Raw genomic sequence first — 19,318 nt, forward strand, 5'->3', positions numbered from 1 at the left:
TTTTCTCAACGTTTTTATTTATTTTTTGGGGGACAGAGAGAGACAGAGCATGAACAGGGGAGGGGCAGAGAGAGAGGGAGACACAGAATCGGAAACAGGCTCCAGGCTCTGAGCCATCAGCCCAGAGCCCGACGCGGGGCTCGAACTCACGGACCGCGAGATCGTGACCTGGCTGAAGTCGGACGCTTAACCGACTGCGCCACCCAGGCGCCCCTTTTTTTTTTTTTTTTTTTTTTTTTTTGGGATTGCCTAACTTTATGCGGAGTCCAGTCGGGAGCTGCGAGGGTCTGTCCCCTCCTCGAAGGCCCGCCGCAGTGACAGCCGGTCCCAGAGGAGTAAGCGCAGTGGCCTTCAGCCCGGACCGTGGGCCCGCATCTCTGAGCTCGTCAGAACGGATCCCGGAGCCCATTCCTGCGAGCCACGGAGTCACTCAAGGAGAAGGGGCGAGAGGACGCCGGACCCGCGTGGGAGGAGCCGGAAAACACGGCACAGGAGCGATGAAGGAATGGCCATGGGTCAGATGCAAAAAGGACGGTCTCCAGGAAGGTCTTTTTTTTTTTTTTTGAAGCAACTCTGAGATCACGCACTCATCAGTGCACTTAGAAGGCAGCCCCAAGTGGGGTTTTAATCCCAGCTCGGACACTTCTCAGGTCGCCCTGGTTCATCAGTGGTAACGCCCACCTCACAGGGTTGCCTTGAGAAGGAAATGGGAAAAACACAATGTAATTAAAACCCTTTGTAACTTCTCGAGCGTCATCCAGATGTGGAGTTGTTATTTATGCTGAGCACGGTGTGGTTACAGAATTCCGCACAGTATCCGATCTCCCAGCCCACCTTCACAGAAAGCTCAGATCCCTCCTCTTGTCACTAGAAAGGACTCCGAACTGCCCCCCACTTTCTTTTTCACCTGACTCAGACCTCACGCCTGCCTTTCCTATCCCCGCTGGAATTCCCTACTGATGATCAGAACATCCTAACCTCTTACAGCTTCTCTCCTGCTCCCTGCCTCAACTGTGTCTCACTGTCCCCGGCTGCCCTCTCACGTAGAGTCTTATCACCGCCCCCCCCCCCTCCAGCCGTCAGATCTCAGCATAGTGTCTGTGGCCTCCTTCCTTCCCATATCAGCTTCCTGACCTTCACTCCCATGCCTCTTGGGAAACTCCAGCTCCTACAAGGCTCACAGCCACCGGGCTGGGTGGCCTTTGCCCTCCTCAGTGCTGACAGCCACCAATCCTGGCACCTGTTTCCATTCAGGCAGCTTAGCCACAGGCTCCCGTCACCACTGTCTGTGATCTTCCTGCCTGCTTGGTCTGACCGCTCCGTCCCTTGGCCTCAGACACCAGCTCCCATGGAGCCTTGCCACCCCCCAGAGCCATCCAGCCTGCAAATTTGCACACTCAGCCACCTTGCTCTCCAAGGTCACCTGCTCAGATAGTCCCCAGAGCAGTGCTTCCCTCTCAGGGACACCTTAGCCCTTGAGACTCTGTTGTATGACATCGCCTCTTCCCTCCACAACCAAAAAGAACTCACAAGAGTCAGCAGGTGTGAGACGACAGGCGGGACGCTGCAGACAATGAGGCAGGAAAGAGGGAGGAACAGGACTGTCCACAGGGGCACAGACAAGCTGGGAGGGAGTGGCCAGAAGCCTGGGGGGGGGGGGGGCACTGCGATGAGAAGCTGGGGATGCCAGACACGCTGCCTCACGGGGCTGCCTCACGGGGCTTCCAGAAGCTGATGCTTGAGGAAGCGGGTGCTGGCCTTGGACCACAGAGCAGTGGCCCCACGACTCAGGAACACAATTACCCCAGAGGGTCACCCCTCACTAAAAAGGCAGACCGTCTGTGGGGCACCTGGGGGGCTCAGCCAGTTAGGCGTCTGACCCTTGATTTAGGCTCAGGTCGTGATGTCATGGTTCATGGGATTGAGCCCCACGTCCGGCTCTGTGCTGACAATGTGGAGCCTGCTTGGGATTCTCTCTCTCTCTCTCTCTCTCTCTCTCTCTCTGCGCCTCCCTCTGCTCACACATTCTCTCACACAAAGTAAGTAAATAACAAAAAAATAAAAATAAAGAGAGGTTTGCTTCACTGACCCAGAAGACGGCTCGGAAGTCAAGTCCAGGCCTATTGGAGGAAGCCCGCTCACGGTGTCACCAAACCCAAAGCAGTTTGAGCCCGCAGGGGACCAGGGCCTACACTCCTGCAGAGCCGAGAGGAGGGAGGGAGGAGGCGGGCTTTGTCAGTGCCCTCCCAGCACCGCCCGGGGCGAGGGAGCCCTGATCTGCGGCACCACGGTCCACCCCTGCGAGGCCAGCCTGCCCCATAGATGCCACCGCGGCTCAGTGGTACCACCGGTTACCCTTCCTTCCGCTTCTCGCTCCTCTTCCTGTGGCCGTTGTGCAGCTGACCCAGCGCCGTCCTGCACCAGTGCCTGTGACTGGGGCCTTCTGTGCTCGATGACCGTGGCCCCGGGGGCTGCGCAGCGGGGCAGGTGAGGCAGAGCGTGGGGCGGAAGGAGTGCCAAAGAGGAAGAGAAGAGAGGCAGTCTGAGTCCTTGGGAGCCGAGGGAGAGAAGTCCGTTCGTTCGTTCACGTGTTCGTTCATTCAATGTCTGTACATGCCTGAGACGCACCAGCGACCACTTGAGCTGGGACAGTGAGCGAAGCAGAGCCTGCTCAAAGAGCATTTGTTCCCCTGAGGGACCGGCAACGATAAAGCAGCTTCAAAATAGAGCGTGAGAAATTTCATCCCAAAACTGGAGAGGGGAACAGACGTAAATTAACATCGCCTGATGCTCTGATAGAAGCTGTAAGTGGCTCTAAGTGGCACCATCGTGTGGTTCCCCCTGCCTGAAACACCCTTCCAGCTGTCTTTCTGGGGAGCGGACTCTGAGTTGTACTCCAGCACTTAGCCTGTGACGCCTCCTCCCCGCCTCCCCACCCCTCTGCCTTGGATCCCTGCTTCCTATGCTCCTGACATGCTCACCTCACACTACGCTTGCCACTTCCTCCCACATCCCCCCCCCCCCACCACAGGTAAGAGTTACTATTTACTGAGCATTTACTACATGCCAGACGCTTATTTACTCAATCACGTGACATAAACACTACTATCCCTACTTAAAGATGAGGCAGCTTTAAGTGGCGTGATTATTGAATTTTTTCAAGTGTATTTATTTTGAGAGAGAGACAGTGTGAGCAGGGGAGGGGCAGAGAGAGAGAGAGAGAGAGAGAGAGAGAGAGAGAGAGAATCCCAAGCAATATCCATGCCTCCGGTGCAGAGCCTGACTTGGGGCTCGAACCCACGAAACCCTGAGATCATGACCTGAGCCGAAACCAAGAGTTGGACGCTTAACCGGCTGAGCCTCCCGGGCGCCCCAAAGTGTCGCAATTATGATGAGGCTCATTATAATTGAGACACTCGCCCAGACATCTCTTAAGTAGATTACCCCCCGGGATCACTCTGGAGAGAAGGGGCAAAACGCTTCTAAACACACAGGTGGACAGTCAGAGACTTACGACCCGCCCCTCCGTGACCCGCCTTCCCTAAGTTGCTAAGTGCTCAGTAAGGGTGAACCCAGAGGAAGGACAAGGCACCGGCCAGCTCTGAGTTTGTAAGTTCTCCGGCTTTAAGAAACGCCACACGCCGCCATCCCGGGAGGTGGGAGGCGTCGAACCTCACCGGACAGCGCGCGCTCCCAAAAGACCAACGGAAAGTTGGATTCCCCTGCTCAGTCCTCGGTCTCTGAATTATCTCCGTCGCTATGAGGCAAGTGTGTGACCTTCGCTCTTATGGCTGCAGCGTTCAGAGGGCACGTAACAGAGTCTGTTGCTCTGCTCAGAGTCTGAGCTCCAACTCCAGCTCCCGGCTAATCTCACCCAGAACGCCGGGCAAAGCAGGGATCCTCCGATGTTCGAAAGAAACAAGCTCTTAAAAAGTCAGCTAGTCTGCCCATGGATGGTGGCCACGGCTCAATCCGCAATACGACGCAAGAACAAACAGGATTTTTTTTTTTTTAACGTTTTTATTTATTTTTGAGACAGAGAGAGACAGCGCATGAAGGGGGGAGGGGCAGAGAGAGAAGGAGACACAGAATCGGAAGCAGGCTCCAGGCCCCGAGCCATCAGCCCAGAGCCCGACGCGGGGCTCGAACTCACGGACCGCGAGATCGTGACCTGGCTGAAGTCGGACGCCCAACCGACTGCGCCACCCAGGCGCCCCAAGAACAAACAGGATTTTTGCTTAAGCAAGCCCTATACCCGTAGGGGGGCTTGACCTCATGAGCCAGAGACCAGGAGTCGTGGGCTCCACTGACCCAGCCGGGCGCCCTTAAACAAAGCTTTTTTTTTTTTTAAATAAAGATTCAGGATTTAGAAAAATCTTTTTGTTCTGTGAGATTATCATGTACTGAATGCCAGCTTTGGAGCTGGGGACTGGCCCCACTTCAGCCATTGAAGAGCGATGTGTTGATTTCATTCATGTCACCGTTTTTCACTATCTTCGAGACAGATGCTGGTATTTACTCTCAAAATGAGATGGAGAGACTCAGCTCCAAACCAGGAGCTAGAAGTGGCCGAGCTGGGTCTGCGTGGCTCCAAAGCCAGAGGTTCCGGCAGCCAGGGGGTCCTCCGGGACCCCCCCACCCCCGCCTCCGCCCCACTGCAGTCCTCCACGGGCAGCCTCCTGTCTGTCTGGCTGCCGCTCCTCCGAGTGGCAGAGGGGACACCAGACGTCCCTACAGCACCAGCACCAGCCACCCACGGGTGACTTCAAAGCTCAAGGGCAGAGGGAGGAAGAACCGGTTCCCCCAGACCTCACCTTACAAGCTTGAGGAGCGGAGGGGGTTGACAGCCAAGGGCTCCAGCCCCAACCCGCCCCTAGCAAGCTTCGTGACCCCAGACAAGTCATTACTCTTTCTGGGCCTCCCTTCTCACTCTGAACCAGAGGCCGGCCTCATGCCCGTGAAGGGCCCCTCCGGAGCCAGCCTCCTCCTGCCCACAAGCTGAGGCGCATAAGGGGCCGCGGTGGCCAGAGAGGAAGTGCCACAGGGCCAGGTACCCACGTGGCTGGGTGGGAGCTCAGGCTTCCCGGCCTGGGGCCTCCTGGGGAAGGTGGACAGTGCCCGCGGATGGTCTTGGTCGCTGTCCAGCTGTGACAGGACCATAGGCAAGCCACCTCCTCTCTGTCTCTCTCTCTCTCTCTTACTTGTCTGTAAGAGGGTACTGACGGTCTTACCCTCTCTAACGTCTGCTTGTCCGTGAGATGGGAGAGCCAAAAAGTCTGTGGCCCAGGCGGGTAAGGGGCAGGCCTCACGCCACGTGGGGTTTCTGCAAGGGCCCGAGGCCACGTTCCGGATGAGCCGGCGTGGCGGGTCTGTTTGGTCTGTGGGTGACTGACGTTCCAAAGGGGGCTAACCCTTCCGCTCCACGGTGTACGGCTTAAGTTTCTGCCTTCCCTGCCCCAGCCTGGCGACCATCCCTCTGACCCTCAGCAGACAGGTCACTCCCGCTGCGGGCCACTCCCCCCACCCTTCAGGCTCAGTAAGGTTAAGAGTCTGACGCTGGTTGGAACTTCTCCAAGGGGGCCCTGACTTGGGGGGATGGGGAGAGGGGACGCACAGCGGGGGAGCAGTGAGGGACCTGCTGGGAGGCTGGCTGCCCCCCCATATCTGGCAAAGTCAAGCCCAGCTGCCTTCCCCTCTCCACCCTACCCCCCCCACCCTGACAAGACCAGCCCTGCCCCTCCTCCTCCTCTGCCAACACTGCGGCGGGGGGGCGGGGGGGGGGGAACTGCTCAACCACCTGTGCCAGGGCTGGGAAACCCAGCATGTCCTCGACCGCCCGCTTTCCCCTGGCCTTGTCCCATCCAGGCCTGGGCCACTCGAACTCACTGCTCCGGCCACGTTGCCTCTCTCCCAGGCTGTTGGCTGACACCTTGAAACTACCCCGATGTCACATCCTGGCCACCCGCTGCACAGCGCCCAAGCCTACCGGCCTTGGTACAGGCGCCCAGCCTCCACTGCCCGTGGCAAAGCCCCTCCTTAGACTTGCAGGTGGGCCTGTGGGAGAACGGTGAGCATGAACTTAACCATCTGGCCCCAAGCCTGTTCCCTCTCCCGGGGGCCTCACCTCTGCCCTCATGGCAAATCCTACTGTCCTTCAAAGTCCAGGTCGGAGGCCAGCCTTCCCTCCTCTTCACGCCCTGCTGACTCCTCCCTGGCACCGTGAAGAGAGAATTCTGCCTGTTAAACCCATCCAGCTGCTTGCAGGGGCGGGGGGGGGGGGGGGCAGGGGGGGCGGGGGGGGGGCGGGCAGCACTGGGGTCTGCCGGCAGTGAGATGCAAGCTGGCACCCCTCCCCTGCCCCTGCCAGCTCCTGCCAGGCGGTTTGGGAAGGTGCTCTCGGTGTCCACTGTACCGATGGGGAAGCTCACCCTGAAAGCAAGGGGGCACCCGGCCTGAGGCCCGCAGGTGGGCGCCGGCGGGGACCCGAGACTGGTTTCCCCCGTCTTAGCTTGCTCAGACCGAAGGTCAGGTTAGAGGAGACCTGGGCGGGGCCTCCATCGGGCCCAGAATGAAGAGGAGGGGCTGAGCGGGGCGGGGCCTCTTCTGGAAGCTGAGGCCGGAAGCTGCCCAGCAGGCAGGTATCTCAGCGGTAAAATGGGAGGGGAGGGGGCTGCTGTCGTAGGGGTTCAGGGCTAGGCAGCCCGGCCCCACCCTGCAGCTCCCCTACCAGCCCCCCGTAAGCACGTGCAGGTGAGGGCCCGGGCACCCCTGCATCAGGGTGGCCCCGGGAGGTCCCTCAGGCAACAGCTGGCCTGGCACAGGCGGCTGGGAGAGCGTCTTGGGAGGAACACACACCCCTGACCTTCAAGGAGCTTCTGGGGAGCGGGGGGTGCCGGCCCCAAGCTCACCCAGGACCACATCTCTGCCTCCAGGATGGGTGATGGGAAGCAGTAGGGAGAGGAGGCAGGGGGACCCCAGGGGCGGTAAGGGCTGGCAGGGGCACCAGCGAGGGAAGGCGGGGCTGAGGGCAGCTGGGAAAGGGCAGTGGAGGAGCCTGGGCAGGGGTGAGGGGCAGGGATGGCGGACTGGGGGACAGATGAGAAGTGAGTTTGGGGACCAGCCAAAAGCAGCAGGAGGCCCAAGGGGGCGCCCCTGACTCATGTGATTCTCCCAAGTTGCCCCTTGCCCCTGGGGCTGAGCTCTTAGCTGGGGGGGGAGGGGTGGAAGGTCTCAGAGGAAAGGGCAGAAAGGTCCAGAGCTTAAACTGGAGGGGTCCAGACCAGACCCTGGGGGGCCACGCAGGGCTGGGGGCAGACGCCAGTGGGTTCGCTCCCAGGTTCCCCCACCCCTGTGGGTACCAGCCAGAGCTGCTGTGGGTACACGTGGGTGACAGAGAGAGGGGCCTCGTGTCCTGTGATGGGAGTGAGGATCACCTACCTAGGCCAGCCCAGACACAGGGTGGCCACCGGGCAGTGGCCCTGGTGTCCTGACCGTCCCCAACAGACCCCTGGGGCTCCTGGCTCTCTTTGTCTCTCGGATACAGGGGACAGAGCGGCTTCGGAGACCTCAGACCCAGCTCGGCGCTCCTACTCCCTGAGGGGCTAAGAGGGGCAGGGGGCTTGGGGACCCTTCCCAGCCTCCCCCAGACTTCGTGACGCTTTTCAGACCCTGAAAAGCCCCAAGCACCCACAACCTCTGGGAGCCCAGGGAGGCCAGGCTGTGCCCCCTCCCCTGAAGCCAAGCCCCGCCCCGGATGAGGAATCTGGCCTCCCTTCTAGCCTGAACCCCTGCCCTGGAGACTCAAGCTGACCAGTCAGCTGTTCACGCAGCATAAATTCTGAGCACTTGCAAGCGGTGAGAAAGGTGAACAGGATAAAAAGGCATCCTCAAGAGGGGACGACGGTCTGCGGAGGGGACGAGGGCCCATGGAGGGGACCACAGTCCACAGAGGGGATGAGGGTCCAGAGGGGACGAGGGTCCGTGGAAGGGATGAGGGCCCACGGAGGAGGCGAGGGTCCATGGAGGGGTCGACAGTCTGCAGAGGGGATGAGGGTCCATGGAGGGGACAAGGGTCCAGAGGGGACGACAGTCTGTGGAGGGGACAGTCCGTGGAGGAGCGAGGGTCCATGGAGGGGACAACAGTCCGCGGAGGGGACGAGGGTCTGTGGAGGGGATGAGGGTCCATGGAGGGGGAGAGGATCCATGGAGGGGACAACAGTCCGCGGAGGGGACGAGGATCTGTGGAGGGGATGAGGGTCCATGGAGTGGGAGAGGATCCATGGAGGGGACAACTGTCTGCAGAGGGGATGAGGGTCAATGGATGGGACAAGGGTCCATGGAGGGGACGACAGTCCACGGAGGGGACAAGGGTCCAGAGGGGACAACAGTCTGGAGGGGACAGTCCGTGGAGGGGACGAGAGTCCAGAGGGGATGAGGGTCCACGGAGGGGACGACAGTCCGTGGAGGGGACAAGGGTCTAGAGGGGACAACAGTCTGGAGGGGACAGTCCGTGGAGGGGACGAGGGTCCAGAGGGGACGACAGTCCACGGAGGGGACGAGGGTCCAGAGGGGACGAGGGTCCATGGAGGGGACAACAGTCCACGGAGGGGACAAGGGTCCAGAGGGGACGACAGTCTGTGGAGGGGACAGTCCGTGGAGGCGACGAGGGTCCACGGGGGGGGGGGGGTGAGGGTCCACGGAGGGGACGACAGTCCACAGAGGGGGCGCCTCCTCACACACACCCTGCGCTCCTGGTTCAGCCCCCAGCCAGAGGCCCGCAGGAGCCCGTTGACTCACAGCCCTCCGACAGCCACCGGTCCCTCCTGAGCCCCCGCCGCCCACCACAGCCCCTTCTGGAGCCGGCGGGCGCTCTCCCCTTCCTGAAGTCACACTGCGTCATTCCGTCCCTACACTCGCACGGGACGTGCAGGCCGGTCGAGGAGCCCGGTCAGGAAGGACTTCCGGGCAGTAAGTGGCCCAGCGGACTCTGGGTCTTGGGTGAGCGCAGGCCCTCACCTCACCTGGCCGGGTGGGTCTGGGTCTGGGGCCCTGATCGGTGCGGGAGGCGAGGTCGGCGGCAAACGTGGAGCTGGGGCGCCACCTAGTGGCTTCCCACCTCCCCAGCCCAGAGCCCGGTGGGGGTCCTCTGCCCCCTCCTCACACCCTCTGGCGGGCGACAGCTTTTGAGTGCCAAATACAGAACAGGCATTTTGCTTACATCGCTTTATGTAATCTCTCCCCAGCCCCCCAGTCCCTTTGTTTGAGGATCAGAAACCCAAGGCTCCCAGAAACTAACCTGCCGAGATCTCTCGGCCGGGACGGGGGCCCAAGGCTCACCCTCGGGAACCCATGGCCCTCGGCAGCTGTGAGCTCCAGCCCTGAGGGCCGGAGGCGGGTGGGGAGGGTGAGGTGGGGACAAGGTGGGTGTGGGGTCCCCTGTGCTTACACGCCAGCCCAGTGACGGAGCCCCCAGCCGACAGCACAGCCCCAACAGCGTTTCCTGGGGCGGAGTCTTCAGTTCCCATGAGGTGGGGCCAGGGAGGAGGCAGAAGGAGACTTCAGTCCCTGGGGGCTGCCGCTTCCAAATGTAACAAAACCCCAGGGAAAGCCCTCGTGCTGGGCCTCCATCCCAGGGGGCACAGGCCAGTGTGTGCAGCCAAGGGGCCCCTCTGGGGGCACACGCACAGACGCTCTCTGGCTGCAGAATCAGATTCCTGTCCCCCCCCATGGGCACCCTCCCACCCCACCCGCTGGCCCCCAAGCGTTTGCATATATTTGCATAAACAGCAAGACAGGTCCAGCTAAAGCCTTTTCTTGGCAACAGTGGCATCAGTGCAAGGCTGGGTGACTCTCCTAGGGAGCCGGAGAAGACGACAGTTCAACGGTTCCCGGGGTCAGGGGGCCCCGGGCCTCAGCCCCTCCCCGGGCTCCGGAAGTGTCTGTCCTTCTTCCCTGACCTGTGGGGAGACCAGGTGGGGGCAGGAAGAGGCCTTCAGGACCACGCCGCGTGGTGAGAAGAGGCTCCTGTAGCAGCGGGGACCTGTCCCCCCTAAGGCAGGGGGGCACGGACCCACCCTCCCAGGTGAGGTCCCCGGCCAGCGAGGCAGGAAGCCTCCTCGGCACTGCAGATACACGCTGGACGCAAGTACTCCGGAGGAAAGGTCCCCCCAGCCCGAGGGGGCTCCCGGGACCACCGTGGGGCGAGCACAGGCGGCCTCCTGACCTCAAGGGAAGACCGGAGCGCATCTGGATGCTGCTCAGAGAGGAGCCCGCCGTGGATTACAAGTGGCTCAAACTCAAGACTGGGACTCAGGGCCTGCGCTCCCTCACCCCCGCCCCCCCCCCCCGCCCCGCGTCCCCCGCCCACAGCTGCCCACCTCTTCCTCAGTGCTTTGTCTCCAAAGAAGTGGCTGAAGATGAAGCCCTCAAAGTCATCCACCTCATCGTCGTCACCCGTCTGCCTCACCGCCACCTCCTCCAGGCTGTCCTCCAAGGCGTCCACAAAGTCCCGGAAGCGGAGGCGGTCATGGCGGAAGACGCCATCCTCCCCAAAGTAAGCGGGCGAGAGCGGCAGCTCCTGGGTCAGCTGCCCGGCCCAGGGCAGCCGCGCCAGGTAAGTGGTCAGCAGAGAGGCCAGCTCCTGTCGCCGCACCGGGGCCAGCTCTGCCCCGAAGGCCAGGCCCTCCTGCCGGGCACACTCGCGCACGCCTGAGCAGCCCTGCGGGGCCCGGTACTTGCGCCTCAACAGCTCGGCCCACGGTGCCGGTGCCGGTGCCGGTGCCGGAGCCGGGCGGCCTCGCCCGTCGCTAGCGCCCTCCTCCCGCTGAGGGTGCTGCTGCCCCCCGGGGGGGTGAGGGCTCCCACTCCTCCTCGGGGGCTCCTCGGGGCCCTGACGCCTGGCGTCCTTCCTGCTGCCCCACTCCGCCCCCTGCGGCTTGCCCTCCCCCCAGCCCTCTGCCATCTCCCGGCCCTCGGCCCCCCAGTTCTTTCTCTCCCGACCAGACCCCTCCTTCTTGTGCCTCCGGGGCTCAGCGCTCCGGTCCCCCTGCCCACCCTGCCGCTTCTCCTTTCCACTCCACTCCCTGGGACTCTGGAAGCGGGGCTCCCGGTGCCCGGCCTCCGAGGCGTTGGCACCGACCCCGGGGTGCTGGCCCCACTTCTCCAGGCCCTGCAGCTTCTGGGCCAGTCTGCGGCCCAGCTCGGCCCGGTCCCCTCGGCCCGCACCGCTCAAGCTCTGCTCCAGGTCCTGCCGCACCGCCCCCAGCAGCCGCCGCTGCGTCTCCAACTCGCGCCTTAATGCCTGGGCCTCCGCCTCCAGCCGGTCCTGCTGCTCAGGGAGGCCAGGGCCCGGCTCCCGCTCCCCGGAGACCCCGCCGCCCAGAGAGCCTCCGCTCCAGGGGACGCACACCCCGTCTGGGCCCCGCACGCAGCCGGCCCGCAGCCGCTGCAGCTCGGACTCCAGGGTGCGCTGGGCGGCCTCGCCCCGCCGCAGGGCCCCCCGCAGCCGCGCGTTCTCCTCTTCCAGCTCTCGGGGCTGGCGCACGAGGCTCTGAAGCTCCTCCTTCTGGGCCTGTGGTGGAGGGTGCCACAGGAGGGTCGGGACGGGCCCGGGGCCTCCCGCCCCGCTTCCGCCCATGGGAGTCGGCAGGACGCGGCCTAGGACGCTCAGAGAGTTTGGTTCTCAACCTCCTCGCCGTCCACAGCCTGCACCAAGCCCGTGACCCCAAATTCCGTCACAGACCTCAGCTTCCACGTCCTCCTAGAAGGACACACTTCGATCCGCCTGAGATTGACCAGACGCGGCTCTCGCGGCCCTTTCTGCCTCCCACACCCAGAAGAGACATTATTAATTGAGCCTCGGCAGTCCTTCCCATCCCTGTTCACACGGGGCCCCGGGCAGACTGCACCCATCAGTCAGGGTGGCCTCAGGCAGCGGGGGCGCCGGCGGGGGCGCCGGCGGGGACGCCGGCAGGGGCGCCGGCCGGGCCTGGGCCGTGGCCGCAGGGTGTGAGCAGAGAACCAGGAAGAAAGCCTAACTCCAGTGGACAGAGGAGATGGTGGCGGGAGGCGAGCAGAGGCAACTTGTAGGACACACGCCCCTCCCACCCCTCCCCTCACCCCTGCGTGTGCCCACCTGGAGCTGCGCCTGAAGCAGCCGAATGTCCTGGTTCTCCTTGGCCAGCTTGTCCAGCAGGAGGGCCATGCTCTGCAGGCTGGGCACCCTGTCGGGGGGTGCTGAGGCCTGCAGCGGCTGCCCCAGTCCATCCTAAGGGCACAGGAGCCAGTGACCCCTCCCGCCCCACAGCCAGGCCGCCCCGAGTCTCCCGGACGGTCCCCGCGCCCCCCACGCCATCCAGCACCTCCGCATCCGAGCCGGTGTCTGGGAAGGCCTGCGGCTGTGCGTCCTCCGTGGGCCCTGTGGGAAACCAAAGTCCCAAAACTGGCCCGCTCCCTCGCCCCTGCACACACACGGTCACCCGCCTGCCCTGGGCCTACCCTACGGCTGAGAAGTCCAGCAGGAGAGGGCCGAGGGTCACCCTGAACAGCTGAGAAGGTCAGTGACTGAGCCATGAATGCACAGCCCAGGGGCCCTACTTCTGACTCGGGGGACCGCCAGTGGCCTCCCTGAGGCTGGGCAGGAACGGGCCAGGGCCCCGCCCCACTCACCGCTGTCAAACTCCGAGAGGCCGCCTGAGGATGGAGACAGAGGGGCTCGGTGAGGCCAGAGCGGAGGAGAGGGGCAGGAGGGGTCGCGGAGACAGGGCGGAGGCCGCGGCAGGGAGGTAGCGCTCACCACAGGAGAGCAGGATTCCCAGGCCCAGCAGAACCAGGGCCCCAAGGAGACACATGTTGGGGGAGAGGCCTGGCTCCCCGCCGGCGCCCTCGCCCTCGCCGCGGGCCTGGCCCTCCACGCCCAGGGCCGCCACGGGCCGGGGGGTGCTGGGCTCCCGGCCCCGCCGCCTCCGCAGCCCCTCCGCCTCCACGTCTGCGTCTGCGTCGTCCTCACTGCTGGAGCGGCGGGCCTCCTCCACGGGCCAGGCTGGAGAAGCAGTGGGCACGAGGCAGTGAGGCGACCGCAGAGAGAGGCATAGTCAGGGACCCTGCCCCCGTCCACCTGGGCGGTCTTCAGATGCCCGGCCTATGGTGGGGGGGGGGGGGGGGCGGTCCTTCTATCTGCAAACTCAGGGAGCAGCTCTTCCCTAAAAGCACCCCCTCCTCCACACGTGCCCCCCACCCAGCTCCCTCGGCAGCTCCCGTGCCCACCGGGCGCTGCCTCTCAGTCCGTCCTGGCTCTTCCCAGTCCTAAAGGCGAGGGTCCCGCGGGGCCCGGCCATCTCCCCGCACAGTCACCCACACCACTGACTTTCCTCCGGAGCAGACGAGCCCCCTGTCCATAGATCCTGACCTGGCCTGCCCAGAGCCCTGGGCCTGATGACCATCTGCCAGCCACCCTACCTGAGTGTCACCTGGGGACCAAGCTCTCAGTACCCCAGCCTCCACACCGGTGCCCCTCCCACCCCTGTTCAGAGAACGACCCCACTGCTACGCCACCTGAGCCCTCCCCCCGAGCCCTCCCCCCACACCCCTGCCTCGTGTCTACCTACCCTCTCTTCAGCAGCTTTGCGCGAGCACCTCGCTTGTGCCTAAACGGCCCAGGTCTTGCCCTCTCTCTCCACCCCGTCCTTCGGCAGAGAAGGACCCGCCCACTCCTTGGCCACAGCCTTGGCCAAAGGGTCCTCAGCGCGGGACAGGCGGCCCCGTGCCTCTGCTGACGACCAACAGCCTGCTCCTTCTCAAGATGCCCTCCAACCTGAACCTTCCCCCGACCGCTCCCGCCCCTCTCTCCCTTCCCTCAACTGTCCCTGGCTGAACCGCTCTCCCCTCCCCTCCCCACTCCTTTCCCCACGCTCTTGGTCTGACTTGCATTTGCCTCTCACACGGGCCACGCACCGCCCACCCCCCTCCCCTCCTGGGCACAGAACTGACACGTGAAAGAGGCTCAGGGAACAAGAGTCGGATCTAGAAGCGAGAAAAGAAGGGGCCTCGTGGCACAAGGGAAAGAGTCCAGCACACCCAGGCCCTGCCGCTTACCAGCTATGTGACCTCGGTCAAGTCACCTGACCTCCCCGAGTCCTCGGGGGTAGTGGTGAGGGTTCACTGACACAGGGCAAGGCGAGCACTATGGGCCTGGACCAGAACCGTGCTCAGCGGCCAACGCCCTGCCCCCCGTTCCTTCCATTCCTTCCAGAAGGAGAGGGAACATGGAGACCAAAAGGCTCTCACCTGCGTTGGGAGATGAGGGCAGGCTCTGTGGGGGGCTGTGACCCTCCAGGTCCTGCGTGTCTCGTGTGTCTTCTGGGCCTGCCACCACAGGGGCCTCCTCCAAGTCTCTCTGGGCCACCGTGTCTCCCGGGCCGGGGGGCTTCGTGGCGCAACCGTCACCTTCCAGGACACCCTGAGCAGACACAGCCACGAGCGGCTCCAGGCCTCCCCCTCTCCAGTTGCCCTCCCCAACCCGGTGAAGGTCCTCACCTTGGCCTCGGTCTTCTCTGGCAGAACGGGACCGCACTGGGGACTTTCAGTCTGGAAGGGGGTCTCTGCAGCGGACGAAAAGGCCCAGGAAACGTACCACTGTCCCCCAGATGAACTTCCCACACAGCCCTCTGGCTCCCACAGGCCCTACCAGATTAGAAGGGGCAGGAAACCCCAGAGCGTAGAGGAAGGCGGCTGCACCCGCCCTCAGGAGGGCCTGTTACCTTCTCCATTCACGGCCCCAGCTAGTTCATCAGCAGCTGCCTCGAAGTGGCTCCGAGGGGCCTGGGGAGCTTTCCCGGGTTCTGGGTCCATCCTGGATTCTGGGCCCAAGGTCTCCACGGGCAGGCCCTGGGGGAGGGGGTGCTCCAAACCAGGAGCACGGGTGCTCTGCTGGGGTCCCTGGGGCCAGCCGCACGGCCCGGGGACCCCCACCCACATCTCACAAAAACCTACACGTGCCATAGTGAGCTAACGCGAGGTGGGGGAGGGCGGCGGGTGGCAGCTCCTCTCCCTGACCTCCCTGACCTCGCTTGACCTCCCCTGTCCCGCCCTGCCCTGCCACCGTGAGGGACTTCCAGAGGCAGCTGCTGGCCAATGGAAAAGTGCGGCTGGGCCAAGACACCCCGTCGCCTAGGAACCTGGTGCCCCCCACCCTCCCAAAGAAGCCAGCCAAAGCCGGGGTCTCCCACCTCCCCACAAATGGAAGCTGCTGACTGGCTGGGAGGTGGGCGGCCGGCAAGAGAACACAGCCCCCTGGCCACTTAAAGGTCACGATCATGTTCCCCATGGGTTTCCCTGCAGCGTCCACTCGACAGGCGGCCCACTTTTCTCGCATCTTCCAGGCTTTTCTGGCCTCTTCCGCTGCCCCGCACGCAGCTGCTGGCAGCCGACAGCTTGGCCCGCCCCCTCCCCCCCAGCTCTGCCCTCCCTGCACACCCCTGCCCAGCAGGCCTGCCCCCCGCTCACCCAAGCAGGGCTTCTGCAAGCCCTCCAAGGGTCGTTGTGTGCCTCAGTCCGTTTCTGTGCGGTTTTCAAACCACTCGTTTCACCACGGCCACCCCTCTAAGCCAGGAATCACAACCCCCTCTAACAGCGGGGGACAGAGAGGAAGGCCCCGCAGTCGTTCCGGGCCGGGGCTCTGGCCCCAGGCCCTGTGTCCTGCCCTCGTTCCCACCCTCACACCCCTTCCCCTAACGGTTCTGACGCTCCAAGTCACGGGGCCCGGGGCCCTTGACGAGCTTTCTCCGGCCCCCTCCCCCTTCTTGGTGGCTTTGGGGGCACAGGAGCCCACTGGCTTCCTGCCCCCACTGCCAGCCGCGCTGCCCGACCTTCAAAACACTCCCTCGTTCACCCCACCCACAGGCAGTGACTGTCCCGAGGCCCTCGAACTCACAGCCCTTCTGTGACTCCCCCACCCAGGAGGAGGCCTGCGTGCCTGGGCCGGGCCCGTGAGGCCTCGGCGGGGTTTCTCAGGCTCTGCCCCACTCCGCTCCAACACTAACACACGTGCCCGCCTCACCCCGTCACCTTCTCGGTCTCCCCCCAGATGGCTTTCCTGGCATTGCCTCAGGTCCCCTACTCTCAGCAGCTGACGCCGCTTGGGCCCGAGCCAATCCTCACACCTGACTCCTGGGGCCTGCTCCCCTTCCTCCTGCCCCTGGAGCTCCTCTCGGCCGCCAGCAGGAGGTGACACAGGTGCCCAGCAGAACCGAGCAAGGGGACAGACCCAAAAAGCAACCCAGCCCCGCAGGAACTTCTCTCCCACAGGGTTCCCAGGCCTGCGTCCTACCTCTGAGCCGGCAAGCACCCAGCTGTTGTCAGAGTCTGGGCAGGAAGCCATGGTTGCTGGGGTCCCCGAGGGGGCTGTGGCTGCCACCTGTGGAGAAAAGTGCTCTTAAGGACCCCGGTTCCCTTCAGCAAAGGCAGGATGCAGAGAGCAGCCTTGGCTGGGTTCCCGGGGCTGAGCAGTGGCTTCCAGAACCAACCCTTCGAACCCTGACACTTGAACTTTCCTGGGCAGTATCGGCTGTTGCAGATCAACACCTGTCAGCACACACAGAGAAGTTCACCTGTGGTCCCTGGGAGACGGAACTGACTTTGAAAGGTCAAAGCACGGAGCTGGAGAGGATCTGGGGGTATCCAGGCCAGCGCCCCCAGGTTAGAGCCAGGGGAAATGGAGGCGTCAAGGCTGCTAACCTGCCCGGGATGAACAGCTAATGGGAGGAGGGAAGAGAACAACCACCCAGGCTCCCCCACAATCACCCCCCAAGCCCCTCACCGGGGCTCAGAAGCTGAGACTGGATGGCCTCCTTCCCACTGAAGTGTCCTGCCCACCATAAATCCTTTCTACAGGCTGGTCAGGGGTTCTCAACGCTGGCTGCACACCGGGGCCGCCCGAGATTCTGATTCAACTGATTTCGGGTCAGACCCAGGCATGGGTCTTGGGTTTTTTTGTTGTTGTTGTTGTTTATTTGTTTTTTTAATTTTTCTCTTTAATGTTTATTTATTTTTGAGAGAGAGAGAGAGAGAGAGAGACAGAGTGAGAGTGTCAGACGGGCAGAGAGAGGGAGATACAGAATTCGAAGCAGGCTCCAGGCTCTGAGCTGTCAACACAGAGCCCAACTTGGGGCTCGAACTCCCGGACGCTGAGATCATGACCCGAGCCAAAGTCGGACGGCTCCACTGACTGAGCCCCCAGGCGCACCCCCCCCCCCCCCCCCCGCCAGGCATGGGTCTTCTTGGAAACCTCCCAGAAGGCTCTCTCCTGTGCAGTCCGGCCTGAGAACACCTGACATGGCCCAGACGCGTTTCAGCACACCCTTGGTAAATCTCCTCATCACGCTGACTCTCCATTCTAAGTTCTGTTTCCTTTCTATGTAATCTGCAGTGTCATCCCATGGAACTCAAGGCAACTGGGAAAAGGGTTTAAACACAGCCATCATTTGTCAAGACCTTACGGTTTGCAAAGTGCAGACGAAAATCAGGGCTGCAGCCCTGCGCCCTGCTACTCGCCTCTGACTCGGCAGGTGGGGGTGGGAAGTCACGCCAGCTTCTGAAGCCTGACACAAAGTGGGGTAAGGAGAGGGAGACCTGTCCTGTCACTCCAGCCAAGACTGTCCCCTGAGTCTGGGCAGCTGTGACGGGGACCTGGCACAAGGCAGGAGGATAAGATGAGCTGAACCCCCCCCCCAAGTCTTGGGCTGTGGTCCTTCAGAGGACACATGACCACTCACAGAGGGGCCAAACGGGGGGCACAGGAGCAGGGCTCTGTAAGGAAACGCTAGGAAGGGAAGTGAGGCTTGGGAAGAAATGCATAGGGACCCCCGCGCGGCCCCCATCTATTTAAGCTGGTGCCAAGTCCCGCGCGGGGTCCTGATACTCCTGTGGCCTTTCAAGACCCACGCCCGGGACAGACAGCTGACGGTGTCTTCCCCAAGGCCTGTGCCTCCTAGACACGCACAGCCGTCGCACAGGCAGACAGGAGAATGGCTGCAAGGACCCCCACACCACATCCAACGGGACCCCCTGGCCAGCTTCTGAAGGCATCCACACAGCCAGCCCTGTTAGGCCTGCCTGCCACTCTCGGGCCTTCCGCCGCCTTCTGTCACCATCTCCCCATTCCCAGTTGCTGCGCGTGACTGTTAACAGGTGGTGGCAGGAAGGAAGTGGCAGCAGCTTGGGCTGAAGTCTCTGTTTCTCCCTGGCTGTGTACAGCCTGCTCGGGTCCTCCAGAACCAGGAACCATGGCAACCGGGGTGATGTCAGACTCACTGTCTCCATGGAAACCAGCCCCGGCATTTGGGTCAACAAAGACAAATACTTCTGAGCCCCAAACAGGAGACAGTCTGGAACCCCTGCACCCAGAGTTCCAAACTCTGCAACTGCTCTGTCCGTAGAGTGCATCCAAGATTCCAAAAGATGGCCCCGTTCTCCTCAGCCCGCATCGCTTTACCTTTTTAGGAAGTTCCCTTCTCGGTCCAACCTACATCGCTCCCCGTGGGGTTTCAGATCTCGTTCCGGTCTACCTCTCCACCTCCACCCCTCCCCACAAAAACGGACCTTGAGGCTTGTCAGACACTCTGCTGTTCCTAGAGGACAGCTAAAGGGGGAGCTCTCCCCCCTGCACAAGCTGGCAAGTCCGGCCCAACTCAAGCCCTGTAGGGGTGGCTGCCCCAAACCTCGGAAGCAAAGGACCCCCGCGCCACCAGAGCATGCCCGGGGCGCCCGAGCAAGTGCCGGTCCGGGACACGGCCGTCCGGGACGCCGCCTCTCCAGGCCCAGCAGGGACCAGCAGCTCCCGGGTCCCCCCCACGCCCCTCCCGTGTGATGGGGTCCGCGCGACCTCTGCCCCGCCGGGGCCTCACCTGACCCAGCAGTACCCGCAGTCCTCACCCGACTTGTTGCGGCCTCCCCGGGTTTCCAGCCCAGGAGAGGAGGGGCCCACGTGACCGGGACTGGCCAATGAAGAACCAGTGTCCCGGAGAGGGCGGAAACTTTGGGCCAATCAGCGCTGGAATCGAGAGCCGGCGGAGGGGAGGGGGACCTGCCGGGCCCCCGGCCCCGGGCTCTCCTCCCACGGTCGGCGGGGCTTCCCGCAAGCTGGGTTTTCGGTGACCTCGCCTACTTTCCCAGTGTAGAAACAGTTGCTAGGGGGAAGACCCAAAACTGAAAGCGAAGGGTGGTACCTCCCGAGACCGCAGGGGCCAGGTCGACCCCAGGACAGACAGGGACAGCTGCAGGATGGGGGAAGGGAGATGGCATCCCGTGGGTTGGAAATAACCTT

The 19,318-nt window shown here is 63.2% G+C and overlaps 1 protein-coding gene and 2 long non-coding RNA genes across 9 annotated transcripts; all 3 read right to left on the minus strand.

Annotated features, from left to right (window-relative positions):
- Positions 1-520: 520 nt before the first annotated feature.
- LOC123586722 lies at positions 521-5,305 on the minus strand. Its single transcript, XR_006706908.1, has 2 exons — positions 5,232-5,305; positions 521-694 (listed from the first exon to the last, which is right to left on the minus strand). It is a non-coding gene; the product is annotated as an uncharacterized LOC123586722 (long non-coding RNA).
- LOC123586721 lies at positions 5,298-7,589 on the minus strand. Of its 2 annotated transcripts, none has more exons than XR_006706907.1 (4): positions 6,429-7,589; positions 6,125-6,211; positions 5,798-6,054; positions 5,298-5,323 (listed from the first exon to the last, which is right to left on the minus strand). It is a non-coding gene; the product is annotated as an uncharacterized LOC123586721 (long non-coding RNA). The 2 variants fall into 2 exon arrangements; XR_006706906.1 differs by having other exon boundaries at positions 5,298-5,388.
- Positions 7,590-9,207: 1,618 nt separating this feature from the next.
- PBXIP1 (PBX homeobox interacting protein 1) lies at positions 9,208-19,008 on the minus strand. Of its 6 annotated transcripts, none has more exons than XM_045456049.1 (12): positions 18,900-18,988; positions 17,548-17,682; positions 16,325-16,411; positions 14,757-14,883; positions 14,533-14,597; positions 14,284-14,455; positions 12,794-13,039; positions 12,667-12,690; positions 12,360-12,415; positions 12,134-12,265; positions 10,377-11,569; positions 9,208-9,956 (listed from the first exon to the last, which is right to left on the minus strand). In XM_045456049.1, exons 3-12 carry the CDS (start codon positions 16,373-16,375, stop codon positions 9,911-9,913), a joined length of 2,112 nt encoding a protein of 703 aa, XP_045312005.1. In that variant the 5' UTR covers positions 16,376-16,411; positions 17,548-17,682; positions 18,900-18,988; the 3' UTR covers positions 9,208-9,910. The 6 variants fall into 6 exon arrangements, with proteins under 6 accessions (XP_045312005.1, XP_045312001.1, XP_045312004.1 ...); XM_045456045.1 differs by having other exon boundaries at positions 14,757-14,898; XM_045456048.1 differs by lacking the exon at positions 17,548-17,682 and having other exon boundaries at positions 18,900-19,008.
- Between the last annotated feature and the right edge of the window lie 310 nt (positions 19,009-19,318).

This window comes from Leopardus geoffroyi, chromosome C3 (genome assembly GCF_018350155.1).
Source record: "Leopardus geoffroyi isolate Oge1 chromosome C3, O.geoffroyi_Oge1_pat1.0, whole genome shotgun sequence".
In the NCBI taxonomy this organism is placed as follows: Eukaryota; Metazoa; Chordata; class Mammalia; order Carnivora; family Felidae; genus Leopardus; species Leopardus geoffroyi.

Coding starts and splice junctions, on each gene's coding strand:
- PBXIP1 (XM_045456044.1), bottom strand. CDS start 16,375: ATGGCTTCCTGCCCAGACTCTGACAACAGCTGGGTGCTTGCCGGCTCA. Junction 12,691..12,793: donor GGGAATCCTGCTCTCCTGTG/GTGAGCGCTACC, acceptor CTCCATCCTCAG/GCGGCCTCTCGGAGTTTGAC. Junction 12,266..12,359: donor ACACCGGCTCGGATGCGGAG/GTGCTGGATGGC, acceptor CTGTGCCCTTAG/GATGGACTGGGGCAGCCGCT.